Source organism: Hibiscus syriacus, unplaced genomic scaffold (genome assembly GCF_006381635.1).
Source record: "Hibiscus syriacus cultivar Baekdansim isolate YM2019G1 unplaced genomic scaffold, ASM638163v2 tig00110858_pilon, whole genome shotgun sequence".
NCBI lineage: Eukaryota > Viridiplantae > Streptophyta > Magnoliopsida > Malvales > Malvaceae > Hibiscus > Hibiscus syriacus.
This window is the reverse complement of record NW_024062890.1, coordinates 691,032-709,238: the sequence shown is the minus strand read 5'-3', so window position 1 is coordinate 709,238 and position 18,207 is coordinate 691,032. Positions and strand designations below refer to the sequence as shown.

The following is an 18,207-nucleotide window of genomic DNA, read 5'->3' as shown; positions in this document are numbered from 1 at the left end:
GCCCATTTTCATTCAATATTCATTTTGCTTTCAAGAACACTTTTTGTTCTCAATTGTATTCATCTTTGAGTGTTCTTTTCTTTGTTCTAGAATTGTGCAAACATCTTACCTTGTGAGGTTTTCTTGTAAGTTTGCAAATTTGTAATCTTCTCTTTGAGAAAAGAGTGTTCTCAAGAGTTGGGGTATACTCTTGAGGGAATTGTAAGGTTATCTCTTTGGCCTCAAAAGAAAGAACAAATTAGTGAATTTGTTGGAAAATCCTTAGTGTGGATAGCTAAGGTAGTGGACGTAGACTTTGTTTGAGAAAGTCGAACCACTGTAAATCGCTGTGCAATTATTTTCAATTTTCTGCAAAAGCTTCCACAAAATTTTTATTGCCAATTCACCCCCCTCTTGGCCAATTTCGTCATTCGATTAACTCAACAGAGTTAGATTTAGTTCAAAAGGCTCTAGTAGATGAAGGTTATGACGTCCAGATTGTTAGATGGGGATATGTCTGGAACTCTTGTGTATTAATTTTTAATTCATCTGAAGAAATGTCAGAGGCATGAATGAAGAAGAAAGAAGAACTTCAACTCTGGTTTGACCGTTTGGAGCCCTTATTGAATGAAGAAGGTGTTCCAATGGATTTTTACCTGGTTGAGTTATTTGGGTTGCCATTTTTATGTTGGAATGAATCTTTTTTGGAAATTATAACAGGGAGATGGGGAAGAGTGGTAGATATTCTTGATGCCACTAAACGAAGGGATGATCTTACAAAGACGAGGATTTTAATTAGGGTGGCTAGCCCTTTTGATGTTCCAGAGCAAATTACGATTGGATCATACGGAAGATCCTTCAAAGTCAGCATTGAGATTGGTTCAGCGAATAAACATTCATAGTTGTTTTCCGACAATTCTCCGGTGGATTTTTCAGACGAGGGATAGTTTGGAGCGTTGAGGTCTGAGAATGAAGCAGATATGAACTGGTCAGAAAATGAGGAAGGTTCAGCAAGATCTGTAGAAGAAAGTCGTCAGAGGGTGGACAGTTGGATGGAACATGGCACTGTTATCGGGCTTGGTGGAGCTGGTGGGGAAATGCAGTTTCCAAGGATTTCCAAAATTGGGACAAGCATTAAAAGAAGGATGTCAGATTTGCAGAAAGGTGGGAGTATCAAAGTGGGTGAGTTTATAGGTTTAGGGTTGAGAGATTCAAAATTTTTGACTGATGGTTCTCAAGCCCATTCAGAGGATGATAGGCTTTCTGGGCCGATTGTATCTAAGATTATTCCTGCTAGGCCAAAAATTAAAATTGATGAATTTGGGAAAATGATTCAAGATCAGAATGTGGTTAAGTCAGGGAATGTTAGTAAAGAAGAACAGAGGAAGAAGACTATTTCAGAGATTTATAATCAGGCTGGTTTAGGTGTCAAGGAATCTGAGTTATTGTTGATACATCTATGTATTGATAGTGTTGGAAGCAATTCAAGGGGTAGATTTTTCTATAAGTCTGATAGTTCTTTGAGTACCAAAAGTGAGCCGTTAGAGAAAAGGAAAATTAGAAGTTATAAAAGGGTTTACAAAAGGTGCAGGGACAGAAAATTCTGGTTTGGTAGTGTGTTAAATTTTACGCCTGAAAAAGTGGATGACTTAATCATCAGGGACCTGAAAAATTTAAATTCCACAGTTATTCAACGGGCTAATTTGTTGGCTGATTTAGAGGTGTAGGGTTGTCAGGATCCTACTGATGGAAGAAGTTTGGGTGATATGAGAGTGGATAGGGAGGTTGATGGATTACAATCAATGGGAGAAATTCTAAGCTTCAAATCTGGTTCGTTTGATAGAAGAGCTAGAAGACATTTGCTAAGGGAATCTCTAGAAAGAGTGAGCATCTCTACAACTTCCTCTCCAGCCTTTTTAGAATTTTTGGAAGAAGCTATAGCTACTTGGGAGATAAGTAGGCTATTGGGGGTTTCTTTTAAGCAGGGCAAACAAGCATTTTTGGATAAGATTATTAGTTTGGAGGAAGGCTTGAGTATGGATAATCAGGGGGTTCTTGGGGGGTTTAGATTGATGATTTTTTAATGATGATGTTAAAGTTATCAATTGTAACTTGGAATGTTAGAGGCTTAGGTAGAAAAGAGAAGCAAAGGGTTGTTCAGAGGCTAGTTTCAGAATACTCTCATTTTTTGTGGCTGCAGGAAACTAAATTAGAGAAGATTCAGAGATCTTTTTTTAGAAAGAAAGGGTTAAAAAATTTACAAGGGGTTATTGAGTCTCCATCGGTAGGTTCAACAGGGGGTTACTGAGTTGCTGGGGTGACAACAGTTTTGAGTTGCAAAATCAGTTCATAACCAGCAGATTTATTGCTATTTCTGGGAGATTTCGTGCTAATAATTTCAAGTGCAGATTTATTAATGTTTATGGTCCTTCTGTTAAGGAGGAGAAAGGGAGCTTTTTTGAAGAGTTAAGCATGTTTATAGGAGGTTAAAGTGATCCAATTTGTGTTGGAGGGGACCTTAATGTTTATCTACATGAAGATGAGAAGATTGGTAGAGCTCAGAACAGGAGTTCAATAAGGATTTTCAGCCAATTTCTATTTAATACAGGGTTGATTGATTTGCCATTAAGTGAGGGTAGATTTACTTGGTGTAACAACCAAGATTCCCTGACCTATGTAAGGCTGGACAGGTTTTTGGTTGATAGCCAATTTATGGCTGCTTTTCCAGATCTTGTTCAATCGTTACTGCCAAGGTTTGTCTCAGACCATAATGCAGTTAAAATTGAAAATGGAGGTATGGATTGGGGGAAAAACCGTTTAAACTGTTTAATTATTTGATAGATGAAGATGGATTCGAGGATCTGGTCATATATATATTTCAAGAATGTAAGGCCTTTCGGAGGAATGTTGGAATTTTTAATATTCTTAGGCAAACCAAATCTGCCATCAAAAATTGGGTAGGGAAGAGGGACAAGTTTCCAGGAGTTTTAATTTCTGAGTTAGAATTGAAGATTCATAAGCTAGAAGTGGATGGTCTACAGATGCAAGATGGTTCTAATGGTGAAAAAGCAGTTGAACTGAAGGAATTAAGATCAGAATTATGGAATTTGTATAAGATAGAGGAGCATATTTGGTTCCATAATTCAAGATCGAAGTGGGCTGAAGACGGGGACAGAAATACCAGATTCTTTCATACGTGTGCTTCAATTAGGAGGAAGAGAAACGCTTTGAATGTTCTAATTAGTAGGGGAAATGTTATTCAAGACCCGAACGTTATAAAGGCCACTGTCAGAGATCACTTTTTTAAGGCTTTCAATGATAAGTCTACTTTAGAAGTGGAAGATATTGGACTGCATTTTTCCAGTATTTCATATGAGCATAATCAAAGTTTGGAGAAAGTTTTCACAGAGGAGGAGATATGGGATACTTTAAAGTCTTGCAATAGCAATAAAGCTCCGGGGCCGGATGGTTTTAATATGGGCTTTTTCAAAAGATATTGGCATGTTCTTAAGGGAGAGATTTTGAAGTTCTTTCATAATTTTTACTTAGGGAAAGATTGAGATCATGGCATTAATCATACCTTTATTACTCTCATTCCTAAGACTTCTAACTGTGGTGACCTTGATGATTTTAGACCTATTAGCTTAGTTGGTGGATTATATAAGATCATCTCTAAGTGTCTTTCGAGGAGGTTGAGGAGTTGTCCTACTCAGTTTGCTTTCACCCAAGGTAGACAAATATTGGATTGTTCATTAATTGCAAATGAAGAAGTAGATTTTTGGAGGAAAAATGGAATTAAAGGATGTGTTTTCAAGGCTGATTTCAAGAAAGCATATTGTAATACCCCTAACCCGTACCCGACCCGAGTACGAGTCCGAGATGTGACATTACCTTTTTAAAATAATTTTCCTTATAAAATAACAAAATATTTGAACTTATTTTAGGAAAATAAGATAATATATTATTAAAATTATATTCAATATAAAATTTTGAGGTAAAAAAAAATGTATTTGCGAACAATAAAATACATATAAACAATAATCTGCTACAGCACTGTGAACAGTAACCTGCTACAGTACCCGAAATGTTAAATTTTCCAGTTTACAAATAGGGAATCGATTCCCCTGCTACAGGGAAACGATTCCCCTGCTACAATGCCGTTACAGTACTGCTACAGTACTTCCGTAAAAATGTACATAAAATTCATAAAAATTCATCCGTTCATTACTATACACTTACATAATTACATTTAAAAACATTAGAAAAGTCGATCAGAGTGTTCGTAACTAACAACTTATTACATGCCAACATACTTTATACAACTAAAATACATACTTTGTTGTTTACTTCTGATTTGATCCCCTAATGATGGTATGCTGCGTTGCTGCTCTTAAGATCGATCTTCTTACTTTTCTGTACCTACGTGTAAATCACTTACACGCTAAGTCATAGACTTAGTGAGGTATATAAATATAATGATGATGTATTCCTTATAAATATGAACATGTGATCTATCCATTCAATGATATAACATATAACAATAATAATGCAATTACCTTTGATAACATTCTATAAGCCCATGTACAATACTGAGAACTCAAGGTATTCGAGTATATTGAGGTTGTGCACTATTACTGTCATCACAGCTCGTATAAGTCCCACTGAGTGGCATATGAAATTTGTCCCGAAGGACCTGTGAATATGTCCCGAAGGACCTATGAGTTGTCCCGAAGGACCTATGAAACCCTCGACTATTGGCATGCCAACTATACCTATAGCTCTCATATCGTATACTATGGGCATCATTCTTATATTTCATATGTTCATGTGCTCATGTCACTTATCATATCACATATACATTTGAATTTATTCACATATATCATTTATCAAATCATATGAGCATATATACCTTATGCATATATCATAATAATTATCATGTATGCATGTTCATAACTATTGTTCTATAAAAATCAACATAGGATTAGACTTATCACAAGTCTTATTCCATTGTACTACCCTTAAAATAGGCACTCACCTTGGCCTCGCTTTCGTTGTTTCAATCCTAACTCTTCGATTGTTCCGGAATAGAATTACGTTTTATATCTACATAAACATAATTTTCAAGATATTTATCAGAAGCCTAACCCTTGTAATTTGATACTAACAACTTAAACTAATTTAATAAACCAAACTTCAACATTTTCTTTTAGGGGGAATCGATTCCCCCCAGGGGGTATCGGTTCCCTCTGCATAATCTGAAATTTTACTGTTCAAACCCAAAGATCATCAACTCTTCACTAAATTTCTCAGACAATGTTCCTTTCATACCACCAAACTTAACTATAACCATTTTAATTAACTTCTATCAATTCCAATACTTTAAAATCTCCCATGCTTCATTCAAATTCTCAAAGCTAAAAATCATACCCAATTTTCAACATGTTTTAAATCCAATTCTGACACACCATATTCCTTAATTAACTTCTTGATAAGTCAAAAATCTTATTCTAACTTCAAAAACTCATCAATATCAAAATTTCATCTAAAAACCCATTTTTCAAATCTATCTCCAAAACACTTATCTTGTTGTCTTAATGTCATATAAGCTTTCCTTTAGCTTATATAACATCCAAACTTCAATTTCCAAGCTAAAAATCAAAGAAACGACCAAGGTTCTGATTCTTACCTTAAGTTTGGGTCTTCACGTTTGGAAGAAGAGAAGAGTGAAGAAGATAAGAAAGAAGGAAGAAGAGATGAGAGAAATTTGGAAACATTTGTTTCCTACTCAAGCCCCACGTGGGTTATAATATAACCCCATCAAAATTCTTAATTATAAATTTTCCTTGCAAATGTCCAGTTTGTCCTTTAATTCATTTCATATTTACTAAAAATTATTTTTAAACTATTTAATTATTCTACTTTAATCAGCAAATTTTGAATTTTTACAATTTAGTCACTAACCCGTTATTTGGGATATTACAAATCTCTCCCCCTTAAGAAAATTCATCCTTGAATTTTTATTGCACGAACAAATGGGGGTATTGATGTCGTATATCTTCTTCACGTTCCCACGTTGCTTCTTTTACTTTATGATTTCTCCATAGCACTTTGACCAAAGGAATAGTCTTATTCCTTAGTTGTTTCACTTCGTGAGCTAATATTTGAACAGGTTCTTCCTCATAAGTCAAGTCAGGTCGAACCTCAATCTCTTCTGGTGTCACGATATGAGAGGGATCAGATCTATATCTTCGAAGCATTGAAACGTGAAAGACATCATGTATCTTTTCCATCTCAAGTGGTAAAGCTAGCTGATATGCTACAGGTCCTACTCTCTTTACAATCTCATATGGTCCAATAAACCGAAGACTCAATTTTCCTTTTCGACCAAACCTCAACACCTTCTTCCATGGAGACACTTTTAAAAACACTTTATCTCCGACTTGAAACTCAATTTCTTTCCTTTTTAGATCTGCATATGATTTTTGTCTGTCTGCTGCAGCTTTTAGATTACTCTGAATTATTTGGACATTTTCTTCTACTTCCTGAATCAACTTAGGACCAAGCACTTCTTTATCTTTGAGCTCGTACCAGTTCAAAGGCGTACGACACTTTCTTCCGTAAAGAGCTTCGTAGGGAACCATTTTAATACTCGACTGATAGCTGTTGTTGTAAGCGAATTCAGCAAGTGGCAAATATTTTTCCCATGATCCTTTGAATTCAATTACACAAGCTCTTAACATGTCCTCTAAAATTTGAATAGTCCGTTCGGATTGTCCATCGGTCTGAGGATGAAACGATGTGCTAAAATTTAATCGAGTTCTCAATGCTCCATGCAATGCCTTCCAAAATCTTGAAGTAAATCGAGGATCTCGATCAGAAACTATAGAAACAGGTACACCATGCAACCGTATAATCTCTTGGATGTACAACTCAGCATACTTATCCATGGAGAAATTAGTTCGTACCGGAATAAAATGGGCTGACTTAGTCAACCTATCTACAATCACCCAAATTGAATCTCTTTTATTTGGAGTTACAGGTAATCCCGTTACAAAATCCATCGTTATGTTATCCCATTTCCACTGAGGAATCGTCATTGGTTGCAATAATCCTGACGGAACCTGATGCTCAGCTTTGACTTGTTGACAAGTCAAACATTTGGACACAAATTCTGTAATGTCTTTCTTCATTCCTGGCCACCAATATCGGCTCTTGAGGTCCATATACATTTTGTTTCCTCCTGGGTGCATCGTTAATGGACTACAGTGAGCTTCCGTTAATACATCATTCTTTAACTCATCATCATTTAGAATTACTATCCTCCCTTGATAATATAGGTTCCCATCAGCTTTCATCTCATAATCTGTACACTCTCCATTCCTTATTTGTTGTAGCTTCTTTGAACACTTTTCATCCCTAGCTTGCAATTCTTTAATTCTATCTAGCCATGATGGCTTGAGAGTCAATTCAGCACAAATAGCACTATCTTCACTTAATGATAATCTAGCATCCATAGCTCGTAGAACTGCAAATGTCTTTCGATTTAAAGCATCCGCTACCACATTTGCTTTTCCCGGATGGAAATCGATCACAACATCATAATCCTTGAGAAATTCCACCCATCTTCTCTGTCTTAAATTCAACTCTTTCAGAGTTATCAAGTACTTTAAACTCTTGTGATCTGTATATAAATAACATCTTTCACCATACAAGTAGTGACGCCAAATTTTAAGAGCAAATACTACTGCAGCTATCTCCAAATCATGCGTTGGATAGTTTTTCTCATGTGACTTCAATTGTCTTGACGCATATGCCACCACTTTGCCTTCTTGCATCAACACACATCCCAAGTCATTATGGGACGCATCACTATAAACCACAAAATTCTTGCCAGACTTAGGTTGAACCAACACAGGAGCTTCTGTCAAAATCTTCTTTAAATTTTCAAAACTTTCCTGACATTCTGGAGTCCAAGCAAATTTTACCTCTTTCCTCAATAACTTGGTTAGGGGTAATGCTATTATCGAAAAGTTTTTAACGAATCTTCGGTAATAACTAGCTAACCCCAAAAAACTCCAGACTTCTAACATATTCTTTGGAACTTCCCATTCTAAAATAGCTTTAATCTTTTGGGGATCCACTCGAATTCCTTCTGCAGAAATCACATGTCCAAGGAAAGTCACTTCCTTCAACCAGAATTCACATTTGGAGAGTTTGGCATAAAGCTTCTTTTCTCTCAAAATCTGTAACACCTTCTTCAAGTGTGAACTATGTTCTTCTTTGGACTTTGAATACGCGAGAATATCGTCAATAAATACCACCACAAATTGATCCAAATAGGGTTGGAATATTCTGTTCATGAGATCCATGAAAGCAGCTGGTGCATTAGTAACTCCAAACGGCATCACAATAAACTCATAGTGACCATATCTCGTTCTAAATGCCGTCTTTGGGATATCTTTGTCTTGAATCTTTAATTGATGATAACCAGAACGTAAATCAATTTTCGAGAACACTGAAGCTCCTTTTAATTGATCAAACAGATCGTCAATTCGGGGAAGTGGATATTTGTTCTTGATGGTCACCTTATTAAGCTGTCTATAATCAATGCAAAGACGCATTGATCCATTCTTCTTTTTGACGAACAACATCGGAGCTCCCCACGGTGAGACACTTGGTCTTATAAATCCTTTATCTAACAACTCCTTTAACTGTATCTTTAATTCTTGCAATTCTTTTGGAGCCATTCTGTATGGAGCCATAGTAATAGGCGCAGTTCCAGGCATTATTTCAATCTGGAATTCTACCTCTCTGTTTGGAGGCAAACCTGGTAATTCTGCAGGAAATATATCGGGAAACTCTGTGACTATAGGAATTTCTTCAATTCTTTTCTCCTTGGTTCTAATATCCAACACATTAGCAATGAACCCTTGACATCCCTGTAGCAGTAACTTCTTTGTCGTTATCGCGGAAATTACATTTGCCAATGGATTCCACCCTTCACTAAACACCACGACTTCTACCCCTTCCGGACTTTTCAACGTTACTCTTTTCAATCTACAATCCACATTCCCATAATAACGAAATAACCAATCCATTCCCAGTATCACTTCAAATTCATCGAAGGGTAATTCCATCAAATTAGCAGGGAATTCAATTTCCTGAATCCGTATGGGACATCCTCGATATACCAAATTCACACTAGCACTATGCCCTAATGGATTTGTCACTATTACTTCATTATTAGTGGCTTCTAGCGGAATGTTCAGTTCTCTAACTAACTTGCTACTAATGTATGAGTATGTAGACCCCGGATCAATCAATACCATAACATGTTTATCAAACAGTGAAAAGGTACCTGTTATTATCTCTGGATCATCCCGGTCTTCATTGGTTTTGAGATTATACACCCGAGCAGTAGAGCGAACTTCTTGCTGAGTAGAGGATTTATGTTGAGTTCTACCTCTTCCTCTACCCCGTCCCCTCTGGGACATTAAAGCAGACCTCTCCTGTGGAACAGACTCTTCTACCCTCAAAGGACAGTCTCTCATAAAATGTCATGTTTCCCCACATCGAAAACAAGCTCTTGTTTTAACTCTGCATATTCCACTATGGTTTCTTCCACAGATCTGACACTGCCCAACTTGACTCTGTTGTGCTCGCCCATCACCAGTCCCCACAGATTGAGTTCGTCTAGCTCTTTCCTGATTCGATCCTCTACCAGAGGATGCCACTGATTCAGATCTTGTTTGATATCAAAAACCAAAATCTCTACCTCTCTTTGGTAGTGTAGAGCTTGATGAAGCTCCAGTTCTTTTGGATGGTAGAGCTCTCTGCTCCCCAAACCGTTCATTATGCGCTCTCTCTAGAGCTTTAGCACGATTTACTACTTCTTGCAATGAGGACAGATTCAATACAATCAACATTTCTTTTAGCCTTGGACGCAAGCCCTCAACAAACCACTCACATGAATATTTCTCTGTAGGCACCAACTCTGCTGCAAAGCGACTTAACTTATTAAATTCGCACTCATACTCATATACAGTGCGATTCATTTGTTTCAAATTTAAAAATTCTTGCTTCATTTTCTTGATGAATTGGTCTCCTATATACTTATGCCAAAACTCTTTCAGGAACAGAGACCATGTCACTTGATCACTGGTCATCCTCAAAGTGACATTTATCTACCAAATTCTCGCTTGTCCACGAAGCAAAGAGACCACCCCATCCAATTTTTCCACATCAGAATAGTGGAGTCCTTCTAACATAATTTTCACATCATTAAGCCAAAGGTACGCAGCAACAGGACCTTCCTCGGCTTCACCTTTAAACTCTGGAGCTCCTAAACCCTTCAACTCCTTTGCAACATTCATTTTTGGAGTTGAAGTAATAGGAGGTTGGAAACGCGTCAATACTGCATCTAACGTTCTAAAGAACATATCTTGATCAGCTACATGCACTCTAGAAGGTGTCTGTTCTTCACCTTGCCTGGCCAGGGCAGGTGAATTACTACTTTCAGCGGGTTGATCATCTCCCTCTTGACTTCGAGAACTATCATGTCCGGACATCTATTAAAAATAAACATATCATTCTATTAGCAAAACAACATACTCATTACCATACCAGATCAGATCAGAAGTTTTCACTATTTTGTTGGTATGTATACATTATAAACACTATAGACTCCGGTTTATGCCGAGAATCGACTAAACCTTGCTCTGATACCATTAAATGTAACACCCGTAACCCGTACCCAACCCGAGTACGAGTCCGAGATGTGACATTACCATTTTAAAATAATTTTCCTTATAAAATAACAAAATATTTGAACTTATTTTAGGAAAATAAGATAATATATTATTAAAATTATATTCAGTATAAAATTTTGAGGTAAAAAAAAATGTATTTGCGAACAATAAAATACATATAAACAATAATCTACTACAACACCGTGAACAGTAACCTGCTACAGTACCCGAAATGTTAAATTTTCCAGTTTACAAATAGGGAATCGATTCCCCTGCTACAGGGAAACGATTCCCTTGCTACAGTACCACTACAGTGCTACTACAGTACTGCTACAGTACTTCCGTAAAAATGTACATAAAATTCATAAAAATTCATCCGTTCATTACTATACACTTACATAATTACATTTAAAAACATTAGAAAAGTCGATCAGAGTGTTCGTAACTAACAACTTATTACATGCCAACATACTTTATACAACTAAAATACATACTTTGTTATTTACTTCTGATTTGATCCCCTAATGATGGTATGCTGCGTTGCTGCTCTTAAGATCGATCTTCTTACTTTTATGTACCTACGTGTAAATCACTTACACACTAAGTCATAGACTTAGTGAGGTATATAAATATAATGATGATGTATTCCTTATAAATATGAACATGTGATCTATCCATTCAATGATATAACATATAACAATAATAATGCAATTACCTTTGATAACATTCTATAAGCCCATGTACATTACTGAGAACTCAAGGTATTCGATTATATTGAGGTTGTGCACTATTGCTGTCACCACAGCTCGTATAAGTCCCACTGAGTGGCATATGAAATTTTTCCCGAAGGACCTGTGAATATGTCCCGAAGGACCTATGAGTTGTCCCGAAGGACCTATGAAACCCTCGACTATTGGCATGCCAACTATACCTATAGCTCTCATATCGTATACTATGGGCATCATTCTTATATTTCATATGTTCATGTGCTCATGTCACTTATCATATCACATATACATTTGAATTTATTCACATATATCATTTATCAAATCATATGAGCATATATACCTTATGCATATATCATAATAATTATCATGTATGCATGTTCATAACTATTGTTCTATAAAAATCAACATAGGATTAGACTTATCACAAGTCTTATTCCATTGTACTACCCTTAAAATAGGCACTCACCTTGGCCTCGCTTTCGTTGTTTCAATCCTAACTCTTCGATTGTTCCGGAATAGAATTACGTTTTATATCTACATAAACATAATTTTCAAGATATTTATCAGAAGCCTAACCCTTGTAATTTGATACTAACAACTTAAACTAATTTAATAAACCAAACTTCAACATTTTCTTTTAGGGGGAATCGATTCCCCCAGGGGGTATCGGTTCCCTCTGCATAATCTGAAATTTTACTGTTCAAACCCGAAGATCATCAACTCTTCACTAAATTTCTCAGACAATGTTCCTTTCATACCACCAAACTTAACTACAACCATTTTAATTAACTTCTATCAATTCCAATACTTTAAAATCTCCCATGCTTCATTCAAATTCTCAAAGCTAAAAATCATACCCAATTTTCAACATGTTTTAAATCCAATTCTAACACTCCATATTCCTTAATTAACTTCTTGACAAGTCAAAAATCTTATTCTAACTTCAAAAACTCATCCATATCAAAATTTCATCTAAAAACCCATTTTCCAAATCTATCTCTAAAACACTTATCTTGTTGTCTTAATGTCATATAAGCTTTCCTTTAGCTTATATAACATCCAAACTTCAATTTCCAATCTAAAAATCAAAGAAACGACCAAGGTTCTGATTCTTACCTTAAGCTTGGGTATTCACGTTTGGAAGAAGAGAAGAGTGAAGAAGATAAGAAAGAAGGAAGAAGAGATGAGAGAAATCTGGAAACATTTGTTTCTTACTCAAGCCCCATGTGGGTTATAATATAACCCCATCAAAATTCTTAATTATAAATTTTCCTTGCAAATGTCCAGTTTGTCCTTTAATTCATTTCACATTTACTAACAATTATTTTTAAACTATTTAATTATTCTACTTTAATCACCAAATTCTGAATTTTTACAATTTAGTCACTAACCCGTTATTTGGGATATTACAAATATGATTTGGTTGATTGGGATATTTTGTTTCTTGTTATGGAGAAAATGGGATTTGGTCCCAGGTGGAGAGGTTGGATTAGAAAATGTGTTTCCACAACTTCTGTTTCGGTTTTAGTTAATGGAGTTCCTTATAAGGAAATCCCATTGGCAAAGGGACTTAGACAGGGATGCTCTTTATCCCCTTTATTGTTTAATTTTATTGGAGAACTTCTCAATTTGCTGATTTTAAAGGTTATTGATCAGGGGCTGTTTTCTGGGCTAGTTCTTGGCAGAAATGAAGGCTCATTCACTTTATCTCATTTACAGTTTACGGATTATCTCATTATATTTTATGGTGCATCTAAAATGCATATTTTAAATGTGAAGAGGGTGTTTCATGCGTTTCAAGTAATTTCAGGTTTACAGCTTAACATGAAGAAAAGTAAACTGTTTGGTGTTAATTTGAATGAGGAGGAAGTTCAGGATTGGGCGAACACTATCGGTTGTTCAGTTGGTAGTTTTCCCTCTAACTATCTAGGGCTTCCTTTGGGAGCTAATAGGAATTCAGTAGCTCTATGGAATCCAATGGTTAATAATTTTACCAGAAAATTATCTGGGTGGAAGGCTTCTTCCCTTTCTTTAGCAGGAAGATTGGTATTGGTCAAGTCGGTTCTATGTTCGCTTCCTACCTATTATTTATCTTTATTTAAGTTACCAGCTTCAGTTCTTAAAACTCTCAACTCAATTATGTCCAATTTCTTATGGGGAGGAGGAAATGGTAAAAATAAAATTCATTGGGTTTCTTGGTCGAATGTGAGCAAACCAAAGATTGAGGGGTGTTTAGGTGTTCTTAATATAAATTTCATGAATAGAGCATTTCTTTAAAAATGGTCCTGGAGGTATGCCAATGAAAGGGAGTCTATTTGGAGGGCATTTATTTGTTCGAAATATAATATGGATTCTTCTCTGTTATTGTTTGACAGTAAAATCCCTCAAAAAGTCTCTTGGATTTGGAGATCTATGATTAATAATCACTTTGCAGAGGACACTTTTGGTTCCAAGTTTATAAGTTTGTGCAGTTTTCGAGTAGGAGATGGAAGATTAATCTAGTTTTGGCATGATAATTGGGTTTTGGATTATCCTCTTTTGCTCATTTTCCCTAGATTGTTTTCTATTTCCACTAATAAAATGGGCAAATTATTCGAATTTGGGGAATATAGCTCTTCGGGCTGGATTTGGGATGTGCAATTTTGAAGGAATTTAAATGACTAGGAATTAGAGTAGTGGGCTAATTTGATGGCTGTCATTTCCTCTATTTCATTATCAATGGAGATTTCTGATGGGATGATTTGGAAAGGTACTGGGGATGGGGTATACACTGTAAATTCTGGTATGAAGTTATATTCATCAGATTCTTTGGGTTCGGAGGACTTCCACTTTTGGAAGAAGATTATTTGGAGGGGTGATTTGCCGCCAAGAGTGGAGTCTTTTATGTGGCAGGTTGTTTTAGGGAAGCTGGTTGTTAAGATAGAACTTGTTAAAAGAGGTGTTCAAGGTATTGAAGACGTGGTATGTCCTCTTTGAAAGTTGGAGGATGAGTCTTCCTCACATTTGTTTTTCTCGTGTTCGGTGGTTTGGGTTATTTGGAACAAATTTCTGAATTTCTGGAGGATAAAGACTGTTTTCATGATAATGCGAAAAGCTTTCTTCTTGCTTGGGCTGCTATGAAGACTAACTCTCCAATTTGGTCTTTAATTCTAGGGGTCGTCCTTTGGACAACTTGGAAAATAAGGAATGTAATTGTGTTTGAGGGGGGGAAGTTAGATATGAATGAATATTTCTTCTTACCAAGGTTTAGGCTTGCTTCTTGGTTCCTAGCAAAGCACAAAAAGGTTTCTATCCCTAAAGATTCTCTTATTTCAGATCATTCCTTAGGGGACTCATGTTCTTTTAATGCCAAACAGATTGTTTCTGTTTCTCCTTGGTCCCCCTCCTCCTAAAGGTTTTGTAAAACTTAATGTTGACGCAACTACTACTAGAGATTGGAAGAAGAGTGGGATAGAAGGAGTTTTAAAGGATTTCACAGGGTTGACCTTAGGCTTTTTCAAGGAAATTGCTGGTCTGGGGCCTCCGACCTATATGGAATTAAAAGCTATTCAGAAGGGGTTGGTGTTCTATGCTGATTTTTGAGAGAGCTTCAAGGACCGTTTGATTATTGAAAATGACACCAAGGTGGCAGTGGATTGGGTTAAGGAGGTGGAATTATGTCCTGATGTTTATGCTTTTATGGTTAAAGATATTGTTCATAGGCTCGATGTATTACATGGTGTTGTTAGATGGGTAAATAAGACAACCAATTTAGAGGCTGACACCTTAGCTAAAGAAGGAATTGGCTGATTTAGTGTTGTTCACTATGGGTGTATTTATGTTTTTCATGGGGGTGTTTTGTAGGTTGTATCTTATGTAATTTCTTTTGTTCAATAATATCCTAAGGCACTCTTTTTCTCCTTCCGCTGATTAAGGAACTTCTCTATAAGCTCCTTTAATCAAGAAGGGGGTTTTTAACGAGGTCTGAAATTCTTATAAAAAAAAAACTATCACATAGACCAGTAAAGTCGGCATAAAGTAAAAGTAGTAGCTCTAACAATAACATATGCTACCATGTGCAGGACAAACTTCCGTAATTAGCAAGGCTTGATCTTGACAAGGAATCCTGCAATATATATCTGATTTCACTGTCCATTATAGTTTTGAACTTGTGTAGTTGTATTCATTCAACATGCCAAGTTTTGACTCTTTAGGGCTTCTAGTGATGCTGACTTCTCATTATTGAATAAGATCATTATCTCCTCTCTCTTAGCACTAAAAGAACTAAATGGCAATGCTAATTTTAACAGAAGAACAAGTTTCAAAACGACAAACAGAAAACCATTCGAATTGCCAGATGACAGGTTCAGGGTTTATAGAAAATGGAATTTTAACAGAAGCAGAAAGGGACCCACTCCATTCATGTTTGCATAGGCTACAAAATTTAGAAACTTTGGTAACTGAGCTTTATAACAAACCTGCAACCATTCCTCCTGCAAAAGATGACATGCTTCTGAAGTCATTGAATCGTAATAAATCCATTGAACAAGATTTACAGAAAACAAAGAAAGTAAGACCTCTTTCTAGTTTCTACAATTACCTTTTTTCTTTTTTTTTGCAACCGGCTTTCTGCCTTTGTATATTCTGGTGACTGAACAATGACATTTTTTGTAGGCATTATTTACAACTGCATCAAAACAAGTAGAACTTGCTAAGTCCTTGGAGCATTTAAAAGAGAGAGACTTATCTGTAAGTTCCTAATATCTTGGAAAAGAAATGGTAATTTTCATTAGGAAAATAAAAATGAATTTTAACTGTTAGTGTAGGAGAGGAATTTGGTGACAGTAGGCAGTGTTCGAATTATTTCCGAGTGCTCTCCTTTTAGATGGCACGATGGACATTTGAACCAATTTGATTAAAAACAAAGCACAAAACAGAAACAAAACATAGTGGGAAGTGGAAACTTATCTCATATTATGATCATATATATTATTAATAGGTTCAACATATTCCTGAATAATTGGGAATTGTTGATATAATCTATTTTGTTATTGCCAACAACAAAAGCTGTTATCAAAACTTTCCAAACTGAAATTGCAATTTCTCTTTGTTCAATTATCTGATTGGCCTGGTCCAGAGTAAAAGCGCCTTATTTATCTTGTACAAAAAACTGAAATTGCTTATTATATGCCTAACAAAACACCCATGACTTTCATCCTAGTTTACTGAAATTTATGGTGGAATTATAGTTTTATCATCTCTAGAATATGTAATATTGAAAACATTGGCTCTTATTTCTTCAGCTAATTTTTGTATTAATTCAAATGCTTTGTGTGTGTGTGTTTGCTTTACTTCTCTCCCAAATATGGAATAGATTAAGCTTATTTGATATCTTAAAAAAAGTTGCATATTCTGATGGTATTGGGTACGACATTAACAGGGTAAATGTTCATATTGGCGAAGAAACTACAAACATTTGAACGTAGAAAGATGAATTTGCTTGCTTTGATTGTGCTGAGTTTGCCTAGCCGATATGCTATCTTGTTTTGTCTATTAACAGCAGGATTCGGATATTCGTCTCAAATGCTTGCTTCAATCAGGTTAACGAACTCTTTTACATCAGTCTGACTTGTACCCTATTTTGAACATTCAAATCTCATTTCCGTTTTGGTTTTTGTTCCGGGGTGGTCTTCGAAATGGCAGCCAAGGTGGATACAAGACAGCTGTGAGGTAGGGGGAGGGGAGGTATAGTAGACCATAGAAATAAACCGTTCTTGACAAATCATATTAGTTACATATACTTCAAGTTTCTGTACGTAGTATGAATTTTGTCCCGTCATTTTTGCTGGCTTTTATAAAGAAACAGTACTTGAGCTCACTCATTTCATATCTCTAGAACCCATGGACTAAAAAAAGGAGATTAGGTTATGCTTGTAAAGTTAAAGCTTAAATAGATCGGTAGTGTATACTGGAGATGATTTATGATTTATGCATAATCTTGGAATGGATGCAGTCTTGTACATGGTACATTTTGTAATGTGAATAATAGACAATTAAAGCGCAAAAAATAAATTATTACTACTTTATTAATAATTTAGGCAACAAAATTAAGTATTATTTTCAGTCAAGTCACGGTTGAGTTGGAAGATGACTTTATTAGCGGATTGGTTCTTGAATTATAGTACGATACTCAAATCGATTTTTGTGTGTTAAAAAATAAAACTTAAGCTGTCAATTTATTCTCAATTCATTCAAAAAAAAAAAAATTTTGATAAGAATGTGATATGTGATATATTTTTATTATTGCATGTAATATACTTTTTGAGTAAAATAAAAAAATGATAATATAAATTTTATGAACTAATCTTAATAATCAATGCAATATTTCGATCAAAGAAAAAAGACAGAAAATTTCGTCCCTGATTCATTACAAACAACCATATTAGAGCAAAGCAGACAGTTGATCTTAACGGCTGCACAAGAAAGAGGACTCAGTACTGCAAACTCAAGTTTAAGATTCCAGCCGGTGCATCGCAATATACACTGGGTACCACCAACACCGGGTTGGATCAAAGTAAACACCGATGGAACAAAAAACTCTACAGACGGAGGAACATCGTGTGGGGATTTACTCAGGGACGATTAGGCAAATGGACCATGAGATTTTCAAAGTTTATAGGCATCTGCTCGAGCTTGGAGGCGGAACTATGGGACACTTTTGAAGGCCTCAGCTACGCATGGAAATTAGGCTATAGTCGGATATGCGCAGAATC

General features: G+C 35.8%; 2 protein-coding genes across 3 annotated transcripts; both read left to right on the top strand.

Moving 5' to 3' along the window:
- The first annotated feature begins 12,913 nt into the window (after positions 1-12,913).
- On the top strand, positions 12,914-15,037 carry LOC120143590. The gene is made up of 3 exons (XM_039157893.1): positions 12,914-13,501; positions 14,180-14,416; positions 14,783-15,037. The coding sequence occupies exons 1-3, from the start codon at positions 12,914-12,916 to the stop codon at positions 15,035-15,037; spliced, it is 1,080 nt and encodes a 359-aa protein (XP_039013824.1).
- A 712-nt stretch (positions 15,038-15,749) lies between these two features.
- LOC120143490 (phosphatidylinositol/phosphatidylcholine transfer protein SFH9-like) lies at positions 15,750-16,994 on the top strand. 2 transcript variants are annotated; one of them, XM_039157796.1, is made up of 3 exons: positions 15,750-16,004; positions 16,109-16,183; positions 16,875-16,994. In XM_039157796.1, exons 1-3 carry the CDS (start codon positions 15,792-15,794, stop codon positions 16,926-16,928), a joined length of 342 nt encoding a protein of 113 aa, XP_039013727.1. In that variant the 5' UTR covers positions 15,750-15,791; the 3' UTR covers positions 16,929-16,994. The 2 variants fall into 2 exon arrangements, with proteins under 2 accessions (XP_039013727.1, XP_039013728.1); XM_039157797.1 differs by lacking the exon at positions 16,875-16,994 and adding an exon at positions 16,320-16,364.
- The last annotated feature ends 1,213 nt before the right edge of the window (positions 16,995-18,207 follow it).